Below are 22739 nucleotides of genomic sequence, written 5' to 3' on the forward strand. Positions count from 1 at the left end.
AATCCATACCAAGTAATATTATAAAGGCAATAAAGCATGTCTGTCCGTGTCTGTGGCCTTTTTACGAAACATCCGCTAAACTGATTTCGATGCAATTTGGTACAGAGGTAGCTTGCATCCCGGAGATGGACATTGCTATGATTTTATTCCAGAAAATTTGAGTTTCCACAGGATTTTTAAAAACCTAAATGGGCATCAAATTGACAAAAATATTTTCCTATGTATTAAACGCAGTAGTAAAAATTGCTGGCTTATTTTGTATGTTCGGAGTGTAAACGAAAATATGAAAAGATATTGCTAGCGACATGAACGAAGCCAAACAAACTTAGTTTCGTCTTACTTAACTCCCAGTGTGGCCTGCGCTTTAAAAGGGATAGGTTTTAGGTTCAATTCCCACTTGCCTCGATTTAGGAAAATAATTAAAAAACATACCAGTCACAATCTTCATATTATATTTGTAATCTCTTAATTCTATATTCTCGTACAAATCTACTTGTCAATTAAAGTCCCTCTGACTCTCTTCTCCATACTGTGTGAAGGAGTCTCGGCCTGGCGTTTGTTCATACCCTTCCTCTCCAACTGCTTCTCAATGATCCTCGCATTGTTAGCATAACTGTCAGCGACCTCCCGCGCCTCGATTTCATCTTCCTCCTCATCAATAGTCGACACAGTCACAGAACTGAACTTTCCCATGTTTTTAGTGTGCTTAGTCACCATTATCTTCTTTGGTTGCGCTAAAGCCACTTGTTTATATATATCAGTGACTGTTCCTTCCCCTGCTGTGGCCACTAACGCCTCGTTCATGATAAAGACAACGTTGCTGGCTTGATCATGCTTGTAATAAATAGGCACAGCGCACTTTTTACACTTCAACCTATACTGTCTTTCGATACCTTTTTCGCGCTTTAAATATACAGTTTCGTCTGGGTCTGAGGTGATTTTGTGAGCGTGTTTGGACCCGTCGATGACTCTAGCACCATCCGTAGGTCGTAAAGGTAATCTGTCCAGCGTACAGTCCAAAATAAGGGACATTTGACCACAAATGCAGTAGTAAATGTGTAGTGGTTTTGTTTCGTTGTATTCCTCTTGATCCTTCGTGTCTGAGCACACAATGCTTCTTGAAACAACTTTCGGCATTTTGGAGTATTAGATTATTGATGAATTTAATGTTTTTAACCAATAAGTTTAGTTAAATTTTGCAACGCAAATAAAAATAAAGTTTTGCTTTGACAATGTAGATCACAGACTAATCCATAGAAATGTTTTTTTTTTTATTATTTTATTTATTTTACGGCCCTGGATATCAGTCCTTTAAGGCCTTTCAAAAATTTCATAGAAATGTAGATTGTATAAGTCACAGATCACTATATACTAGTCTAGAGCTGTGACTGACAAAGTTTCACCATAAGCAAAATGTCTATGTTTTATATATATAAAATAGGCAGTTTTAAAATGAGATCAGAATAGACTATTGGAATTGGAAGGTGTAATAACTTCTTAATGCATACCATATTTCGTAATGTTGGCAACATGTTTTTTCATTGTCTATGGCTGATATAATTTTGTCTGTGCTTTTCTGTCAACTTCAAACCGATCGTCTTTTTTTCTGCCGATTTGTGTTTCCTTGCACATGTTAAATCGATTACTGTAGATTTTAGGAAAAGTAAAGAAAATACTCAAACGCAATGGGCGCTATAGCGAGCAGATACCGTGTCTCGAACTCTGGGCTTACAAGCACCGACATACAGGACATAGAAAATGCTAATAAACGTGAAAATCCAGGAACGTTGGATGAATTGCACAAAAAGACCAAAGGTGAGGGCTACGAAGGTTTAACAGCAAAAAGGTTATATACTAAGGACGTAAAATTTCATATAAAAACATAAGCATATCAAATTATTGACCATCCATTCAGAAAATTCCTATAAACCTTTATGTAGGCTATCAACCTAAGGTTTGGTTATCTTGTGATGTAATATGGCGAATAGTATGAATATTTCTGTATAGAATACTTGATTTATGTCCTAGTATGACAAAATGCTACAGTAAATTACTGGGGGTACCTAAAATGACTTCTGTAGGGAGGTATGCCGTTATCAGAAATACCCTATTTATTTTGTGATAAGATTATTACTTAATCCCAACCTACTGCATACAACCTAATTTTGGAATTTATCGTAGCTTAAACTTTGTTGGTAGGTTATGTATGTTTTTTTTTAAATTTCGTATTGAATTTAATAAATGAAGACATTAATTTAAGCTTGGAATGTGACATATTATAAAGCTACGAGGGTTCCAAAAGTGCCCAGCACGCCTAACATAAATATACACCACGAAATATATACCACGAGAAAATTTTGTCTTCGCATTTACTCTCGTCTTATTTGTATGAAAAAACACGAGATAATGCGTAGAAAAAATTTTCTCGCGGGGCGCATGTTAGACCCTCAGGTCTGAGAAGAACATAATTATGTAATGTCATTATCAACAGATAGACATCCACTGCTGTACATGGTCTCTTGTAGCACGTCCACACGCCATGGCCTTGCATCGTCGCCATCCTGTGGCTCCCTGTGACTCGTTTGATGTTGTCTGTCCACCTAGAGGGGAATCTTGCAATGCAACTTTTATTTTATTTTCAGATGTTATGCCAGTTAATTTTGAAGGAGGCAAGCTGATGGTCAATAAAGGAATTTCTAATCATTTTCAGGTAAGTTACATAGACTATTTTAAATAATCCAGTACTTGCTGTATCTGTACTTATATCCATGCAAAAAATCACGTCAATCCGTTGCTCCATTGCGTCGTGATTGAAGGACAAACCAATATATATATACAAAATATAAAAATATTCTTTATAATATAATACAACAAAAAAAAACTATTGTACAATTTTCCTATTCTTACAATTTACAACATCTATTTAAATGTTTTATTACTTATTTCTTCTTTTATGCTCTAAATCACTTTATATACTTTATTTCATTTTATTTATCCATTTACTCAGCAACTTTACACATTCTATGCCATTGACGTTTGGGTAGTATAAAAGGCGGTCACTGAAAATCAGCGTTGGGGCGTCTGGTACCTCAGATGTTTGCCATAGAGGTTTGTGTCTGAGGGGCCCGACGTCTCAACACAAGCTGAGTGGCCTACCTGTTCGAGGTGTTGCACTGCTGTACAGGACGATATTGCCTACACCATGTACCACTTATATACCTCGAATAAACATTATTCTATTCTATTCTATTCAATAAACCAACAAACATGCACACTTTCGCATTTATAATATGGGTAGGGATTTGTCTAACTTATGTTGTCAATTATTTATGTAAGCTACTAATGTGAATAAAACTTACGGGTGTAATCGCGGCCTTACACCGGTTTGTTCACCAGCTTGTAATATATTACAGATGTCACACACCCTCACAATGAGCTCAATGCAGAACGGCTACAAGCTGGGTGCCACATACATCGGCACCAAGCAGATATCCCCCACTGAGGCCTTCCCCGTTGTCCTGGGGGACGTGGACCCATCAGGCAATGTCAACTTCAACCTTATACACCAGCTCACTCCGGAAATCAGAATCAAGGGTGCAGCACAGGTCAGTAGAGTATTTGATTATATAAAAGGAAAAGGTGATTGACTGATCTATCAACGCACAGCTCAAACTACTGGATGGATGGATGGATTGGATTGACAGGCCATTATGACTTAGACATCTGGTATGAATTGGAAAATTCATTTCAAACCCAGGGGTTTGAAATCTGTGTAGTCCACATGGATGAAATAGCAGGCATATAAGCTAGTTTCTTTTATAAAACTAGAGACTTACCCTGGCTTTGGTGATAAAGTTTCCACAGAGCAGATCTGCATTTTTTTTAGGATTCTGTGGGTTGGGTAAGATCTGATAATTAGATAGGTAGATATAGTTTAACATGTAGCTATGTGAAATTTCTACAGTAGTTTTTGAGATTAATGCAAACAAACAGACTTTTATAATATGTTATGATTATTTGTTTCCCAGGTGCAAGAATGCAAGCTGTCAGCCACACAAGGCACGTTAGAATACAAGGGCTCAGACTACACGCTGGCACTGGCGGTGGGCAAGCCTGACTGCAGTGACAAGTCCTCAGTGCTTGTTGGACATTACTTACAGGTAATATTACATATTGATTACTTCATAATTATGTCTGTTTTGAACCAATGAGACTACTTTGTAAATAAACTATGTAAGAAATTAGAAAATTGAAAATAAATTATGTAAGAAATTAGAAAATTAAAAATAAACTATGTAAGAAATTGAATTGAAGTGGAGGCAAACACTCCACTCATCACACATGGAAGACGGTCGCAGTGATACAGGGATTCAAGTACCTGCATAGCCCTAAAGTTAAAGAAGAAGAAGAAGAATGTAAGAAAGTAGAAAATTGAAAAATTAATATCTTCATTGCACACTTTACTTCATAATAATTTCAATTTGTGTAAAAAATTGATTAATTATTTTTCCCAAAAAAAAAACGTAATTCGTAATATGTAAAATTGCTAAAACTCCTGTCTATCTCGCTTTTGAGTATTCCTGAGAGTTCTCTTGAGGGAGTTGTCCTCCCCGTAAATGTGGATTGCAACAGCATAATGGGAGACCATGAACAGCACTCTTAACTATAGTACTGTTATTTTATATGCACTACAAATTTTTGTTTCAGTCGGTAACGAAGCGTTTAGCGCTGGGAGCAGAGCTGGTGTACCAGTCGAGCGCGAGGATCTCCGGCGGAGAGATCGCCATCGCCTCCGCAGCTGCCAGATATACCATGGATGGTAAACAGCTTTTAATTTCATTTTATTTATATGAACCTTTTTTCTTATAAAGTAATAAAAAGTCTAAAATAATTATAGTTAGCTATAAAATACTTGTAGATTACCAAGATTTAAAAAAAAACTTAAGTTGTCCAATTTTCAGACTCTGAAATATCAGCGACAGTGGGAGCGGCCAGTTTTCACGTCTGCTACTTCAAGCAGGCCAGCGAACAATTGCAGGTATAATACTTCTTCAACCTATTTCCGAATCTAAGGTCTTTTTAGGGTTCCGTACCGCGAAAGGAAAAAGAAACCCTTATAGGACTACTTCGTTGTCTGTGTCTGTCTGTCTGTCTGTAAATAAAAATAAAAATAAATAAAATAACACTAAATTTAGTTTAGAAAAAACATCAGAATTGACACCATGGCTTTATACTTTTAAACAGTTTTTTTTTACTTGTGTAAACTGTTTTTGCAGGTGGTAGCAGAGATGGACACCTCCTTCAGAGGCATGGAGTCGGTGGGCACCATTGGCTACCAAGTCACTATACCAAAGGCAGACCTCGTTTTTAGAGGTAATACTTATTTCATGAAATAATGATACCCTGGTGATTAAGATGTCGGCCTTCTGTCCGATGGTCGGGTCGGGGTGTTCTACTTTACTAGAATACACCGATTTGGAAAGCAATTTCCACTGAGATGAGTGTATTAAATTGTATCATTCCTTTTTTTTCCAGGCATGGTAGACTCAAATTGGAACATTGGCGCAGTGCTAGAGAAGAAGCTGCAACCTCTACCGTTCTCCTTCGCCCTGTCGGGCATGGCCAACCAGGCCAAGCAGCAGTTCAAGTTTGGCTGCGGACTCATCATCGGCTAGTGTGTAGTGCAGTGTGTTAGTGTATCAGTGTTTAGTGATGCAGAGGGGGTGCAAGAAAGTGTAAAGCGCCGTGTAAAAGTTTCTGATTTCCTTTGGAAGAATTCAAAAACTCTGAAACATGTATTTTTAGGGTACAGAACCTCAAATGAAAAAACGGAACCCTTATAGGATCACTTTGTTGTCTGTCAAGAAACCTACAGGGTACTTCCCGTTGACCTAGAATCATGAAATTTGGCAGGTAGGTAGGTCTTATGGCTGACATTCGGGGAAAAATCTGAAAACTGTGAATTTGTGGTTACATCACACAAAAAAAAAAAAATTGTGGTCATGAACTAATTATTAGTATTTTCAATTTTCGAGGTAAGATAAACTATATCAAGTGGGGTATCATATGAAAGGTCTTCACCTGTACATTCTAAAACAGATTTTATTTATTTTTATGCATCATAGTTTTTGAATTATCGTGCAAAATGTAGAAAAAACACGACTGTATTACGGAACCCTCGTTGCGCGAGCCTGACTCGCACTTGGCCGGGTTTTTTTATCCACAATCAGTACCCTTATTATTATTACTTATGCGAAAGTGTTTGTTTGTTGGTTTGTCCTTCAATCACGTCGCAACGGAGCAACGGATTTTTTGCATGGGTATACTCAAAGACCTAGAGAGTGACATAGGCTACTTTTTATCCCGGAAAATCAAAGTTTTCCCCCGGGATTTTTGAAAACCTAAATCCACGCGTACGAAGTCGCGGGCATCAGCTAGTGTTCTTATATTTTCGGTGTTACTTTACACTAGAGTATAGAAACCTCCATGTATGCATCACTGCACATGAATATTAGTATATAACAAATGTTGTGAGTGAGTCTGTATGTAATTTGTATTTTGGGTTTAACATCACTATAATTAATGTTTTAAAGTATATAAAATTAAGCTTTACAAATCTATTGTTTGAAATCCAAAATACGAATTACTTTTTTTAATGAATCCTAGATTTTATAAATACAAAGATAAACATAATGGTGCCAATTTTTTTGTACACAAAATTTAGTATTTTCCTTGTTTCATATTTGATAATGACGACCTCGACGACTCTGCAACATAGGGCCCTAACTAGGGTATTTGACTTTTTTATTACTTTGACATAAACTACGATAAAAATAATGACGTAAACTGAAAAAGCATTACAAAAACGTTATAAGCATTTAAATATTTCTGATTAGACAGAGATAGCGATATAGAATTTTGACGTCACACCTTACTAATGCCATAGTAGCTTCGTGCGGTTTCATAGAAATTTTCGTTTTGCGAGAAAGGGATAGAAGACCCTCCCACTCCAAAATTAAAATGCCTGTAACTTTGTAAATCTTTGTTGGATTTTAATATTTTTTTCAGCGTACGTCAGTATTTTTATCCTAGTTTATAATCAAGTAATAATATTTATCAAATTCAAAAGTAGGAAAATACCCAATTGGCACCAATCATGGACAATTCAATTTTATTGACTATCGCGCTTGAAAATAAAATATGTAATGTAAATATACTTTATGTATTAACTTTTTTTACACTGCTAAAGCTACTCTAGCTACACACCAGTACAGCATTTATAAAGAAATTGACACTATGGTTTCTCTGTCATATAAATTATCAGTAATCAGTAATGTGAAAGTGTGTTTGTGTGTTGGTTTATTGGTTTGTCCTTCAGTCACGTCGCAACAGAGCAACGTATGTATCAACGTGATCTTATGGCATGGGTAATGGGTATAGTTAAAGAACTAGAGAGTGACATAGGCTAATTTTTATCCCGGGAAATCAAAGAGTTACCACGGGATTTTAAAAATCTAAAGCCACGAGTACGAAGTCGTGGATATCAGCTAGTATGTTATATTTACAAAGAAAAATTAAATAATAAAGCCAATTTTGGTTTACCTAAGTTATGGCACAATGAAAATGTTATGCCTGACACAGAAGCAGTTGGCTTAAACTTTGAGAAGAAAGCTCCATCCATCTTATTCCTCTAGTCTGTGACACAAAATAGATGCGCTCGGCGCGCTTTATATTTTTATCATCAACCATTGCTGGCTCACTACTGAGCACGGATCTCCTCGCAGAATGAGAAGGTTCTACCCATAGTCTACCACGCTGGCCAAGTGCCCATTGAGAGTTGAGATCTACAGTGCGACAAGGCTATCTTGGCGCGTGACGGTTAATTTGAGTCATGGTCCCAGCGCAATAGCAATTTGCGGGACTTATACTTACTGTATATTGTTGGTATGCAATTTTTTATGCACAAAAAAACTTCAGAAAAACCATAGTGGTCACTTTGTATAAAATAACGTTAAATAATAATTGACGTCCTTGGAAATGCGTTTCATTCAATTTAATTTGTATGCGTGTAGATAATAAATGTGGTGTACTGTACATAGCCTGTTGTTGAACTGTTTATTATTAATAGAGTTACGTTAATAAATCAAATGTCATTTTATTTATTTCCTAACCTTCATTTTTTAAAGAATGATGCCGTACAGTTCTTGCAATTCACGATGGCGAGTTGCTCATGCTTGTGTTTAAGTCGTATCGGTATAAGTTGTACACTAAATGTGTGCGTTTGCGAGCGCTTTGCTCGCGACTGATTGGTCCGACATGCACGCACACTTACGCTATGTCCGAGTATGCGACGTAACCACAAGTAAAGTCCACTCGCCTTCGTGAATTGCAAGAACTGTGCCTACTTTAAAAAGCTCCCTTGGGCGGTGTTCCCACTAGATTACAACATGGGGTTATTCCAAGGGGCGGACCAACGAATTCTTGAAAGGCTGGCTACGCATTGGTGGTTCCTCTGGTACTGCAAATGTTCATGGGCGACGGTAATCACTTAATATCAAGTGACCCGACTGTTCGTTTGCTCGCCATTTTTATTTAAAAAGAAGAGCTTCCGAGACGCTCAAGCGGCTTGTCATCAAGCTCGTAGATTTTCGCTTGAGTCAAGCATTTAGACCGATAACAAAGTTAGCTTGATGCTTGAGTCAAGCATTTACATGCTTGGCGCGTAATTGATGGGATTTTATATTTTTGCTTGACGCGACGTTCGGACAGTGTTTGAGACATAAGAAAAGTGCCGTTTGCTTGATCAAGCCGCTTGGGCGCATCAAGCAAAACAAATCTAAGTGCTTGACCGTCTCGGAAGCTCTTAAGAGTAAAGCTACACGATGCGTTGCGTTAGCGATGCGGCTGCGTCATTTTACATAGAAATCGCTGGACCATGCCACACGATGCGTCACGACGCACACACACGACTTGGAACCAGAGGAGAGATGAAGGCAGGGAAGGGTGGTGGCTGGTGCGGTACAACTCCATACTTTGCCAACGAAGCGGCAACGCAGTGCCCGTGTGGCGCCCAATACGGAAATCATCATCGTGTGCCTTTATAGTCTCAGTTTTTAATTAGGTTTTAGGATGGAATTTGGATCTACGTAGGATTTTTTTCAGAAACGTCAGTTTTTCAAAAACCACATTTTTGGCGATAACTCATGCTATTTAGTTAACTTCATTTCATACTCTGGCACGAATTGGCGTGAAACGAAATGCGACGTGTAACGAATTTTTTGGACTCTGAGTATTCTTGTTTGAATCCAAGAAATAGTCCAACTGACCTACAGTTCAAAAATATAAGAGTCCAGAGGTTGTAAAGAAAACAACACAATTTAGTTTAAAAATAACGTAAGTTTATTACATGTAATGAAATAAAAATATAGTTGCTATAAACTTTTATTCTTTTACATGTATAACTGATTTACAATCTGCGGCAATAGAAATTCTTATCCGAACGAATTAATTTGGTACACCATCAATATTAGAACATTACATAACCTCGATTATTAAAATGTTTTAAATAATAGTGATGCAACTCCAAAAAAACTAAAATTTTGTCGATAATTTAAAAACTCGTAATTTTAGTTTTATTTGATGTTTTTTTCTGTTTAAATCATTATATAATAAAACTAAACTTTAAAATTGAAATTGTACCTACTACCATTGAGCACAAAATTATATTTTGAATAAATTTTGAAATAAATATTAATTTGTAAACAATGGAGCTATAATATAAAATATTATGCAGTTGTGTGATATATTTACTTTCAATTCAAACAAAATAAGAAAATAGTAAATTGTTTTTTTTTTACATTTAGCTTGCATCTACAAATTAAAAACATTGCATAGTTCCCAAATCACGACGACGAAAGCTAGAAATGTTCGCGTCACTATTATTTAAAGCTAAGCCAACATTTTCAAATGTACTCGATGAAATTAAAAAATTATTAAGTATAGAAAAAGATAAACTCGGGACATTTTAAGGACGATTACAAAATATGATAAAAATATATTACGATTACAAAATATGATAGTCAACAGATAAAAAACAGAATCCGAAGCACATTTGAGAACCTTTGCCGGGATAATTCATACGATTCTAAACATCAATACCACGGCGACATACATACTCTGTGGTGCGACCCAAAGCTGGGTGGACTGGTGAAAGCTCGAAAACTACCAAAAACTTCCAAAAAAAGAAAAAAAAAATTCCGTCAACCCAACTTTTTTTATACAACTAGGAAATTTAACATGTTACCTCCTTATACCAAAATATATTATTATGGCTTGAGTTATCATTTCAAAGATACATATAATATGTCTATATTAATAATATATTTTTTTCGTGTTATATTCTATTCGTAACCTAGACTTAACAATTAGAGACGATTGCAACACTTTCAGAATCGCAAAATGTCATTTTTAGAGATCTGTATTGTATTAGTTTCATGTAATGTTCTTTCTGTGTGAGAAAATATTTAATATTATAATTTTATTGCAAGAATAAAATAAAATTAGGCACAATAATTATAGTTAAAACAATTTTTTTTATTTTTCTTGAAGTAGCTGATGAATTCCAAACTTTTGAACTGGAATTTGCAATTCTTGGTCTATCATCGAGAACCGGCCAGTTCCCCTAATACAAGTTACACATCGATTCGAAAACTGATGGTTTACGTGGCTTTCGGTAACATTTTGTACTACCGATTTTCAATTCAGAGAGGATGTGATGTATGTGATTGGAGGATTCCGATATCAAATCTATTTTGCTATGCTATAAAAATTTGTAATAGGGGTACATGTATGTTTGCAAGAAATCGTGTTATTCGACAAATTATTCATACGATAACTTAACAGAGCCAAAATAAGCGATGCGGAGACCAAAAAGAACATTACAAACAAAGCCAAAATCGTACTTTGGCAGGATTAGCAAGACGTTGTTGCCTTCAGAGTCATCAAAAACAAAGAAATGCTAAGTATTTGGTAAAGCAGACACTAAACATGCGCAAGAGAATTAATTTAAAAACTCTTCATACTTTTTAATTAAAACTAAAATCTTAAAAAAATCTATGCTTTTAGCTATATTTTTTTCAACATGTATTGTCGAGTGTTACACCTATAGTATATATAGCTGTATATCATAGTATGTTTTGCGCTGTGAGAAAATCCATATTATGGAAAACTAAATAAATTTAGTTTTAGTTTAGCATCTATTAGAGTGGCCCCGGTGTAGATTTAGTCAAAGTATAAAAAGACATTGTCAAAATCGATAAAATCATTGTGCTAAAACAGAACATCCCTACGCAACGGAGCAATTACACTAAGTACAGATAACAAATAGATTTCTCAACCTCTTCCATAGACAATTGACGATTTTACTTCCTGAAAAAGGAATCTACTGATCACAGTTTGACAATAAAATAATGATTTAAATTGCAGCCATAATTGTTTAAGTAAATTTTCCAGTGTTGCTATTATTTCAATTACAAAATTGGAAACTACAAAATGGTAGTTTCAGAGGGAGATGTACGAAAAACATTGACATGACACATTTATTTAAAAATTAACACTATAATAAAAAATTAAATACCTATGAGATATAAAGTGATGACTTTAGTCCGACAACGGGCTCGATTTAAGTTGGATTTATGCTATGGGGACAGATTTAAAAATATATTTACAAAATGCTACCTTGCTCACTCACACCCGTTGTGTTGCCAGTGGGTATATTTAATATATAATTTAATTGTGGAAAAATATTAAAAGTTTATTTTATTAGCGGCTTACAGTTAAAACTACCGTAATTCTGGAGAAGGTAACTTCGACAAGTGATTGTTTTGATAAAAACAATACACTATACAGAAGGAATTTATATAAGTACTGTACCTTCTCGAAACATCGATAATAATAAATGTTCGTACTTTACATAGTACCCAACATTATTTTTTCCGACAAAACTTGTTTTCAAAGACACCAATCTACTCGATATAACAACATCGACGTAATCACGATTCGTAATATATTGCTGCTAACAATAAGCGTAAGATATCAATGGACTTCTAAATAACCTTACCTGACTGCGTTCTATATGCAAGGCTTCAATAATGCCTTGTTGCTCATAATGCTTTAGTCTACTACATTTAGTATTTCTACGAAAACTAACTTTAGTCTAGGCACTAAAATTCGTTTTTGACCAGTGAAGAGTTAGTAGAAAAATGTCGTCGAGTTAAAATTATGAAATCGAAAATGGAATTGAATCTATTGTAAATTCATGTTAGTCATTGATGGATTTTAACTTAAAAATTTTGATATTTGCACTAAATAAAATCTTTCACGAATGTTATTTTCGAAATGGAAGAAGTTTCAGATTAGAAATATTATTAAAACTGATAGCATAGAGCTAGACCGGACAGTAGAATAAAAACGCACAGGTAAGGATATATCCATATCGATCAAAGACAAGCCCATAGACAATTCTATCCGATTAAAGAGAAACGTTCCCATCACACCAATTTTAAAATACGAATTCTAATTTATGTTCAAATTTATTTTTTTCGATAATTTAAAGCACATACGTGTCCACCGCTTTTATTTTTCTGAGCAGATTTTTTATCGATCTAAAATCCTAAAATTGGCATATTGTGGTCCATACAGATTATGTAACAAATAATTTTTTTTCAACGGCGGACACAGAGTATAAATATTATTTACTGGCTTTTACATAATATTGTGAACTTACTGTGAAGCGTCGAAAAGTTTTTTAGGGACCATACATTTGATACGTCACAAATTTTTTTTTTTGCAATTTATAAATTCCTCTTTTTTACTCAACTGGCTTTACGGCTCTGGGTTCTAGCCTTTTGGAGCCTATTATTAACCCCCCTTTGCCCCCCAACTAAGAGTGTGGCTTGTGCTAGTAGGCACGCCAATATCAATTATACAATGAGTGAGATTCGGACCTATAGCCACTTGAATTTCATTCTATCCTCAAACCGTTACAAGCGGTACTGATTCTGATCGCAACTAAATTTTTGAGTGTTTGCATCTTTTTCTTACCAATGTAATAAGAAAAGGACAGACACACCTAGTTTAATTTAGAACTGTCAAACCTCGTGATTTTAGGTGAGGTGCCAGTCATGAGCCTATTGTTTAAATTTGTAGAGTAGCACTAAAATTTAGAGTCTTTAAATTTAAAATTTATTTTCCATCTTTTTTAGCAATATTAAAAAGAAAAAGATGCAGATAAATAAAAGACCAAATTTGTTTTAGAGAAGAACATCAGAATCGGCGCCATTATCCGATAAAATTGATTATCCAAAAAGATTTTTCGAATATTTGTTTAGCTCATTATCGCTTAGTTTCATCATTTCGTCACAAAGTTATTTTTGTGACGTCATATTTGACTCGTGAACCCGTTTCCCTTAAGAGACGTAAGTAATGTATGGTCCCTCATTTATAATACAGATTATATTACTACCTCGTTTGGAAATTATATACTCATTTCAAATTACAACTAAAATTGAAAATTTCCATTATTTAAAAGGGTAATTCGATAAAAACTAATGGAAAAAAACACATTTTTCTAAGGATATGTTTAGAATTTGATTTAATCCGGACCGCTGTGGCGGAAACGTGTACTTATTAAGTTTTGTTTTTTTTTTAATTTTTTTTATTTGAGGTAGTAAAATAACGTTTTTATTTGGGCGCCTTATAATTTTATGCAGGGCTTAAATGACATTGCGTCCGCATCAGACCCGCGACAGTCGCGTCAGACACCGCGACAAACGCAACTCAATCTAAACCCCCCCCCCCCCCCCCCAATAAAAACACAAGTCACCCAAAAACACCAAAAAAACGTATTAACCCCACTGTAAATACAGATTATCCCGGCTATACTCACGTGGCTAGTGGACGAAAGCCCGACTATCGAACCCATCCAGGGTCCTTTTTCTCAGAGACTCAGCTCGCGACGCAGTGAGATCGAGACTGCGTGATGCTCGGACCGCTGCCCGCACGAATCGTTGTGAGATCATCTCCTGACAGTTCCTGCAAATCTTCTTCGCTGGCCCCGTCAGCGTAATCCAGGCAAGCGGAGCTAATGGTGTCCTGTCCCACGATTGATGACGTCTCAGCGTTAAAAGTGGTTTCCACGCTGAATCTCCCCCCACAACTCAACCCCCTTCACAGCAGTCCGTGCAGCACGTAGTCTCAAACACGCTGCGTCACGAGCTGAGTTCCTGTGAAAAAGAACCCCGGATGGGTTCGAAACTAGTCGGGCTCACGCCGACTAACCACGTGAGTACAGCCCAGACAATCCATATTTACAATGTCTCACGATAGTTTAAACGCTAAAACCTCACAGTAAATTCAGAAGACAACCGGAGCGGCAGTGAGTGAGCAATCCTCGGGCGGGGACAGGGGGGAACGTTATAACTCCATGTCCTGGGCCTCGTCGTCGCTGAACTCGGACATGGAGGACTCGGACTCGCTGTTGGCGCCGTTGGACGGCTTGGAGCCCGACGCGGGGGTCGCCCCCATGCCGGTTATTGCGTCTTTTTCTAACAGCGCCTCTTCCGTGGCGAATCTTCGGACGTAGTCTGAAATGATGGACATAAATGTCTTAAACAATAACATCAAAAAAAAAAAGCAGGCGAGAAAGAGGCGATCTAATTGAAACTTACAAAATCTAAATATATAAAATGAAAAGGTGACTGACTGACTGATCAACGCACAGCTCAAACTACTGGACGGATCGGATTTGGCATGCAGATAGCTTTTATGACGTAGGCATCCGCTAAGTAAGGATTTTTGAAAATTCGACCAATTCAAGTAAAATAGGGGTTTGAAATTTGTGTAGTCCGCGCGGACGAAGTCGCGAGCATAAACTAGTACTAAATAATTATTATAATGTCCCAAATTTTGAGAGCATGTATTCGAGAAGGAGCAATCCTAGATTTAGGGGACATGATATGAAGCTACAATATCAATTGCCATCGTCAAATCCATTAACACACTTTCTGACCAACAGAGTAGTTCACATCCATGCTAATATTATAAATGCGAAAGTGGGTCTGTCTGTCTGTCTGCTAGCCTTTCACGGTACAACCGTTCAACCGATTTTGACGAAATTTGGTACAGAGATAGCTTGCATCCCGGGGAAGGACATAGGCTAGTTTTGATCCCGGAAAATCAAAGAGTTCCCACGGGATTTTTAAAAACCGAAATCCACGCGGACTATGTCGCGGGCATCATCTAGTGTGGAATAAATTAAATATGGAATAATAATACCATCGACACATTTCACAGACACAAGGGCTGGCTCATGGCTCATGGCTGTTTAGCACGGAAATACAACCAGTATTCTTAGTGGATAAACACATAACACAACTAAAAGTTAGATTAACATTCTACTAAATTTAGTTATTCATTTTCTCAATATAATACCAAGTGTTCTTATGGAATAAATTCCTAAATTCACGCAGACAAAATAAAACTATGTAATAAAGTGACCCCAATTGAATACATTGGCCCTAAATGAATGAAATTGATTGAGCTGGATATTCTCAATATAATACAAAGTGTTCTTATGGGATAAATTCCTAAATTCACGCAGACATAATAAAACTATATATATTTTTTTATTTTATTCAGATACAAGTTAGCCCTTGACTGCAATCTCACCTGGTGGTAAGTGACGATGCAGTCTAAGATGATAGCGGGCTAACCTGGAAGGGGTATGGCAGTTTTTATTAAACCCATACCCCTTTGGTTTGTACACGGCATCGTACCGGAACGCTAAATCGCTTGGCGGCACGGCTTTGCCGGTAGGGTGGTAACTAGCCACGGCCGAAGCCTCCCACCAGACCAAACTATGTAATAAAGTGACCCCAATTGAATAGATTGGCCCTAAATGAGTGAAATTGATTGAGCTGGATACGAACCTGAGACTTTCTTCTTGTACTCCTCAGGTTTGTGGAGGTACATGGCGGCCGCGTCGCCGTTGAGCGGGTCGATGGGGTTGGGGTACGTGAGCAGCTGCGGCAGGAACGACTCGAATATGTTCGACAAGTCTGTAACAGTACACAGAAATAATAACTTTTGATGGTCAAATACTGCCTACCCGGGTATACGTGCAAAATAAATGCTACACTTTCTCAAAAAGCGCATTTGCATCTGGTATACAATTTTTTAATCATTTACCACTTAATATTAAAAAATTAGAATCCAATATGTTTAAAGTTACATAAGTAAATAAGTTACATAAGTAAATAAGTTACATAAGTAAATAAGTAAGGCATTTTATAATACTAGTGAGTATTTTTATGAAAATTATTAGTGTAAGTATATTATGTAAGTAGATAGAAGATAGGTTTGAAAATTGTAATGTTAAAAATATTTTCAAATGTCATATTATTTGTAGTATTGGCATTGCACGCCACAAAGTGGCAAACTGTTAGGACTATTAAAACTTAGTATAACACCTCAACCTGAACATGATCGGGTTTGTGGAGGTACATGGCGCTCACGTCACTGTTGAGCGGGGCAATGGGGTTGGAGGATATGAGTGGGTGTAACGCCTGTTTCTATTCCCGCCTTTGCCGCCGTATGGTGCCGTGTAGAAACCAAACGGGTATAGGTTAACCATTGCCGTGTAGAAACCAAACGGGTATAGGTAAACCATACCCCTTAAACGTTAGCCCACTTCCCTCTAAGACTGCATCATCACTTACCACCAAGTGAAATTGCAGTCAAGGGCTAACATTTAAAAAAAAATCATTTGATAGTAGATTTTTAAGGTCTTAAAATTAATATAAACTAGACAATGGGGCCGATTCTCTAGTACACAATCTCTAAACTAAACTAAATTAACAGGTCTAAATCTAGTGCTTTCCTTTTCCGCAAGCAACATTACGAAAGGGATAGCAATAGATTTAGACGTGATATTTTAGTTTAGTTTAGAGATTGTGTACAAAGGAATTAGCCACAATGGCCCCGATTCTCTAGTCTCTCTCTAAACTAAATTTAGAGTATCTGCATCCTTTTCTTTTTACTAATGCTAAAAAAGGAACGGAACATAACATGACTTTCACATTTAAAGACTCTAAAATTTAGTGCACAATACAAATTTAAACAGTAGGTTCGCGAGTGCGTGCTAAAATCACGGGTTTTACCATCTAAAAATTAAATTTAGAAATGTCAAACTGCTTCTGTCCTTTTCATATTACAATAGTAAGAAGAGGGTGCGAATACTCTAAAATTAGGTTGTGCTTAGAATCGGTGCCAATGGCCCCGATTCTCTAGTCTCTCTCTAAACTAAATTTAGAGTATCTGCATCCTTTCCCTTCTAAGTTGTGCTTAGAATCGGTGCCAATATCTTCGAGTTATGTTTTGTCTGCAATTTCGTATTGCACAGTAACCCTTATTATAAATGCGAAAGTGTGTTTGTATGTTGGTTTGTCCTTCAATCACGTCGCAACGGTGCAACGGATTGACGTGATTTTTTGCATGGGTATAGATAGATAAAGACCTGGAAAGTGACATAGGCTACTTCGCGCGCGTCATCGTCGCGGGCATCAGCTAGTATGATTATATAAGGTAGTGTGTGTGTGTGTGTGTGTGTGTGTGTGTGTGTGTGTGTGTGTGTGTGTGTGTGTGTGTGTGTGTGTGTGTGTGTGTGTGTGTGTGTGTGTGTGTGTGTGTGTGTGGAGCATCCGCCTCACCATAAAGAGCAGTCCAAGCCTGGTTAATGACGTCAAGACAGACGGTGCCGGAGACCTCGTCGATGTTGGGGTGGTACACTTTGTTCATGAATCCGATGGAGGGGGACTTGAACGGGTAGTGATCAGGCAAGTGGACTCGCACTCGCCACACTCCACCCTCGTACGGGGCTGGAAAAATAAAATATATTTACAAGTAAAGTACAATTTAGAGCTTCAATAGCTCAACCGGTAAAGGAGTGGACTGAAAACCGAAAGGTCGACGGTTCAAACCCCGCCCGTTGCACTATTGTCGTACCTACTCCTAGCACAAGCCTGGCGCTTAGTTCGAGAGGAAAGGGGAATATTTAACATGGCTAATATTTGAAAAAAAAAAATGTTCTAGGTACTTACTGCCTGGAGGTCCAAAGAATTTCACACAGAACTCGTTCAGTCCCCCGAGTATCGTCACCTCATGCTTACTCTCGATGCTAGAGCATTAGTATGTTGAGGAAATTACTATTGTGTAAACGTTTCAAAGCCTAAGCTGTGATAGCCTAGTGGTTAGGACGTCCGCCTTCTAATCGGAGGTCGGGGGTTCGATCCCGGGCACGCACCTTTAACTTTTCGGTGTAATGTGCGTTTTAAGTAATTAAATATCACTTGCTTTAACGGTGTAGGAAAACATCGTGAGGAAACCTGCATGCCTGAGAGTTCTCCATAATGTTCTCAAAGGTGTGTGAAGTCTACCAATCCGCACATGGCCAGCGTGGTAGACTATGGCCAAAACACCTCTCAGAGCAGACCCGTGCTCTCTAGTGAGCCGGTAATGGGTTGATCATGATGATGATGAAATGTTTTAAAAGCGATGGCATAAAAACCAGATTATAATTGAAATCTGCTGACAAAATTCTGCTTTAGATGAGTTAATGTAAAATGAAAATATGATTGTAAGTTTTATGTTCAAACTAGATGATGCCCGCGACTTCGTCCGCGTGGATTTAGATTATTAAAAATTCCAGTGGGAACTCTTTGCTTTTTCGGGACGCCTAGCTACCTCTGTACCAAATTTCATATAGAGCGGTTAAACGGAGGGGCCTTTGATTATCCCGTGGGAGCTCTTCGAATTTCCGGGATAAAAAGCAGCTTATGTCCGTTCCTGGGATGTAAGCTCTAACTACAGAGTTAAGCTTTCATCAAAATCAGTTAAACTGTTGAGCCGTGAAAAGCTAGCAGACAGACAGACAGAAAGACAGACACTTTCGCATTTATAATATTAGTATGGATTAATATTCGCGACTTCGTCCATGTGGATATAGGATTTTAATAAAAAAAATAAAAATAAAAATCTTTTTTATTCGTATAAACTTTTACAAGCACTTACGAATAGTCGAATACATCTACCACTGGTTCGGAATGCCTTTCCTACCGAGAATCTCTATCTAAATAATATCTATCTATCCTATGTCACTCTCTAGGTCTTTAACTATATCCAAGCAAAAAAATCACGTTGATCCGTTGCTCCATTGTAGCGTGATTGAAGGACAAACCAACAAACAAAATACACTTTTGCATTTATAATATTGGTAGGTACTGATTTAGTCCTATTTTAAGAGAAAACATATTTAATTTAAAACTATTTAAAATATACATATACCTACTTAAAGAAATATAGAAAAGACAGCCATTTAAAGAATCCTTGTTTGAAAATTCTACAATCATCATCATCAACCGATAGACGTCCACTGCTGGACATAGGTCTCTAGTGAGGACTTCCACATGCCACGGTCTTGTGCCGCCTGAATCCAGCGGCTCCCTGCGACTCGTCTGATGTCGTCCGTCCACCTAGTGAGGGGTTTTCCAACGCTGCGTCTTCCGGTGCGAGGTCGCCATTCCAACCTTGAGACCCCAACGTCTATCGGTTTTAGGAACTATGTGCCCTGCCCATTGCCACTTCAGCTTCTCAACCCGTTGAGCTAAGTCGGTTACTCTAGTTCTCATACGGTTCTCCTCATTTCTGATTTGATCACGTAGAATTACAATGCATTAAAATTATTATTGTGTTATTGAAACTTCACAGTTAAAACACGGTTATAGAAAACACTGATAATGTTTTGATATCAATCTTATCAGTAACAAGTTGACACATTGTGAGAAAAGTACGGCTTTCCTACACCGATAAGTATATGTAATTGTGTAGCAATAAGATAAAGTATTAATTAATATTTAAGTAATTAATTAGCTTGCATAATTATTCACATAACAGTTTTTGTCAAGCATTAGAAATGTATTTAAATGCAATAAGTACCTACTATACCTAGTAAATATTACGAGTTTTTTTTTAAATGAAAATCTATATAAGTACATAAAAGGAAAAGATGACTGACTGACTGACTGATCTATCAATGCACAACTAAAACTAGGCATCTGCTAAGAAAGGATTTTTGAAAATTCAACCCCTAAGGGGGTGAAATAGGGGTTTGAAATTTGTGTAGTGTATAAGCTAGTGGGTTGATAATGATGAAGCTTTCAATGGGTAAGCAGTGTTTCTATGCCTCTATGATCTACACTCCAAACCGTAACAGTTGGTTAAGCTAATCCATAGTAATATTATAAATGCGAAAGTGTGTCTGTCTGTCTGTCTGCTAGCTTTTCACGGCTCAACCGTACAACCGATTTTGACGAAATTTGGTACAGGGATAGCTTGCATCCCGGGGAAGGACATAGGCTACTTTTTATCCCGGAAAATTGAAGAGTTCCCTCAGGATTTTTAACAACCTAAATCCACGCAGACGAAGTCGCAGGCATCATCTAGTAAGCTATATTATTCTAAAATGTTGTTGACTTCCTACTAATGAGTCATAATATAATAATATTATTTACATACTATGGTTCTAGAACAATCATCATAGCTTACTTTATTATAAGTTTAAAGTAGGGTTGTGACCTGTTCTTTATCACTACCCCTATTATAAATGTGAAAGTGTGTTTGTTTGTTGGTTTGTCCTTCAATCACGTCGCAACGGTGCTACGGATTGACGTGATTTCTTGCATGGGTATAGATAAAGACCTGGAGAGTAACATAGGCTACTTTTTATTCCGGAAAGTCAAAGAGTTCGCACAGGATTATTAATTAATTTGCTCCAAATAATTTTATTATTTTTTTAAACAATTGTACATTTGTATTTACATTTTTGTTCAAATGGGTTCAAAATTGCCTAAAAAAGAATTAAAAAAATATATATATAGTGACAACCCTAGAATATGTACCAACATAACTACTTGAAATTCAAAGGAGATGTTTTTGTATCTTTTGTTTACTATTCAATCATATATGAAGATTAAAGTCTGTAGGGATTTAGAACCTTTTATGGAAATCAGAAACTGCATCAGTATTTTATATTCATGACTACAATATTATGTTGAAATAAGCTCAAAGTTGAATTATTGTTTTTTAGGGTTCTGTACCTGGAGGGTGTGATAGGGACCTTATTAATAATGGCGGTTACACAGTCACCCGAACAGAGTCCGAGAAAATAATTATGTTTGTTTTTCTTTTGTATGGGAGCTTATGACTTATGTCGTAGATAATCGCTGGTATTGTCACGGGTGACGGATAGAACTCGGATGACGGAAATTCAGTACGTAATCGCCGTAAGCCTCTGCTGTCCGTCCGTCCGCCTGTCTGTCTGTCTGTCGGGTCTTATATAAAGGGTCTTGACTGTAGTAATAAAATAACGTAATTTTTAGTATAGCGGTAGTTTATGGGACTAGAATTCATTATTGAAGAGAATAATTTTAAAAAATCATGATTTTTATTTTTGTTTATTTATTCAAAGAATTAGGAAGATATGCTATTTATGTCAACCAATGATGCTGATGTTTGGCAGAACACCAAAAGTAATATTTATTTATAAAGCACGTTTCGAAAATGACGTCATAAAAGACCTTAGAAAAAGTTAGCACTTGAACAATAACATTAATAAGGGCATGTTTAAAAATAAAATAAGTGTGGGTTAGGTAGGTAGATAGGTATGTACATAAATTATTGTTTACGCTTTGTAATGAATAAATTGGTGCATTAACTAGGGCTGATGGTGAGAGAAAAAAACGCGCGATTCAGACCGTGGCCTACATACGGATTACGAAATATTACAATCTATACGGAAGAAAGAACACCGTTCTCTAACGTATGATTATCTACGATAGTCATATAGCTATAGGTGACGGAGCACTGACAAAGCACGCATCTATTATGAGCCTATGATAAGCCCTTCGGAATATGTTTTCAATTAGAAATACGATAGAATTACCCCATAATCATACCATTAAAAGAAATTAAAGCAAAGCATTAATACACAATAAGGGTTTATCGATTTTGTATCGAATCATGACAATCAGCTGATGGCCCTTCTACCTACTTATTTACATGGAGGACCAAACCAAAGGTGCTTTGTATAGAAGATAACAAAGGATACAGCTTTATGACGTCTGTGTCCATCCGACGTTTCCCAGCGCTCGGTGACGACATCTTCGTGATCTATTACTAATAAATCACTGTATCGAACACGAACACTAGCACAAAGCCACACTCGACGCAGCGAGATAAAATTTTGCGTCCACCAACAGCAGTCAGAAAAATAACATTGTGGAAAAACAATGGACACACACCATAGACTAAAGTTTCGGAAGGTGATGTGTAATGAAATCTATGTTGCCACCTGATAAAACAAAAACAAAACGAAACTGATGTGAAGACGTGAACCCACATTCAGAACCCAATCTGAATAGTCTATGAAATCATCAAAAATTTGGACTATTCGATCGATAGAAAGAAACGTGAAGAAATACACTTATAATATGCAGAATTAACCGTATTATTTATTTATTTTCTAAATATAGCCCTTTTTCGATTGGCAAGAAAATATAACGACCAAATTGGCTCATCTATAAAAGCTTAAATCTGACAGTTGTACAATGTTGCCATCTGTAATAATT

At 36.8% G+C, this 22739-nt stretch overlaps 3 protein-coding genes and 1 long non-coding RNA gene across 5 annotated transcripts in view; 2 read left to right on the top strand and 2 right to left on the bottom strand.

Moving 5' to 3' along the window:
- Window positions 1-112: 112 nt before the first annotated feature.
- LOC117993313 (STING ER exit protein) lies at window positions 113-1258 on the bottom strand. The gene has a single exon (XM_034981097.2). It carries the CDS (start codon window positions 1135-1137, stop codon window positions 490-492), a length of 648 nt encoding a protein of 215 aa, XP_034836988.1. The 5' UTR covers window positions 1138-1258; the 3' UTR covers window positions 113-489.
- A 328-nt stretch (window positions 1259-1586) lies between these two features.
- Tom40 (Translocase of outer membrane 40) overlaps window positions 1587-22739 on the top strand; it is a 127536-nt gene continuing 106383 nt past the window's right edge. The window contains exons 1-8 of one of the 2 annotated variants that reach the window (XM_069506724.1): window positions 1587-1815; window positions 2643-2710; window positions 3414-3605; window positions 4029-4160; window positions 4708-4819; window positions 4962-5038; window positions 5277-5373; window positions 5536-5716. In XM_069506724.1, the coding sequence (XP_069362825.1) occupies window positions 1686-1815; window positions 2643-2710; window positions 3414-3605; window positions 4029-4160; window positions 4708-4819; window positions 4962-5038; window positions 5277-5373; window positions 5536-5675 (948 nt within the window). In that variant the 5' untranslated portion in view covers window positions 1587-1685 and the 3' untranslated portion in view covers window positions 5676-5716. Of the gene's footprint in view, window positions 1816-2642; window positions 2711-3413; window positions 3606-4028; window positions 4161-4707; window positions 4820-4961; window positions 5039-5276; window positions 5374-5535; window positions 8149-22739 lie in introns of those variants that run through there. The other variant, XM_034981096.2, reaches the window with a different exon arrangement.
- On the bottom strand, window positions 14223-22434 carry UbcE2H (ubiquitin conjugating enzyme E2H). The gene is made up of 5 exons (XM_034981089.2): window positions 22220-22434; window positions 18156-18232; window positions 17766-17933; window positions 15987-16115; window positions 14223-14642 (listed from the first exon to the last, which is right to left on the bottom strand). Exons 1-5 carry the CDS (start codon window positions 22270-22272, stop codon window positions 14473-14475), a joined length of 597 nt encoding a protein of 198 aa, XP_034836980.1. The 5' UTR covers window positions 22273-22434; the 3' UTR covers window positions 14223-14472.
- On the top strand, window positions 20043-22366 carry LOC138404010 (uncharacterized). Its single transcript, XR_011238119.1, has 2 exons — window positions 20043-20277; window positions 21831-22366. It is a non-coding gene; the product is annotated as an uncharacterized lncRNA (long non-coding RNA).

Source organism: Maniola hyperantus, chromosome 23, assembly GCF_902806685.2.
Source record: "Maniola hyperantus chromosome 23, iAphHyp1.2, whole genome shotgun sequence".
In the NCBI taxonomy this organism is placed as follows: domain Eukaryota; kingdom Metazoa; phylum Arthropoda; class Insecta; order Lepidoptera; family Nymphalidae; genus Maniola; species Maniola hyperantus.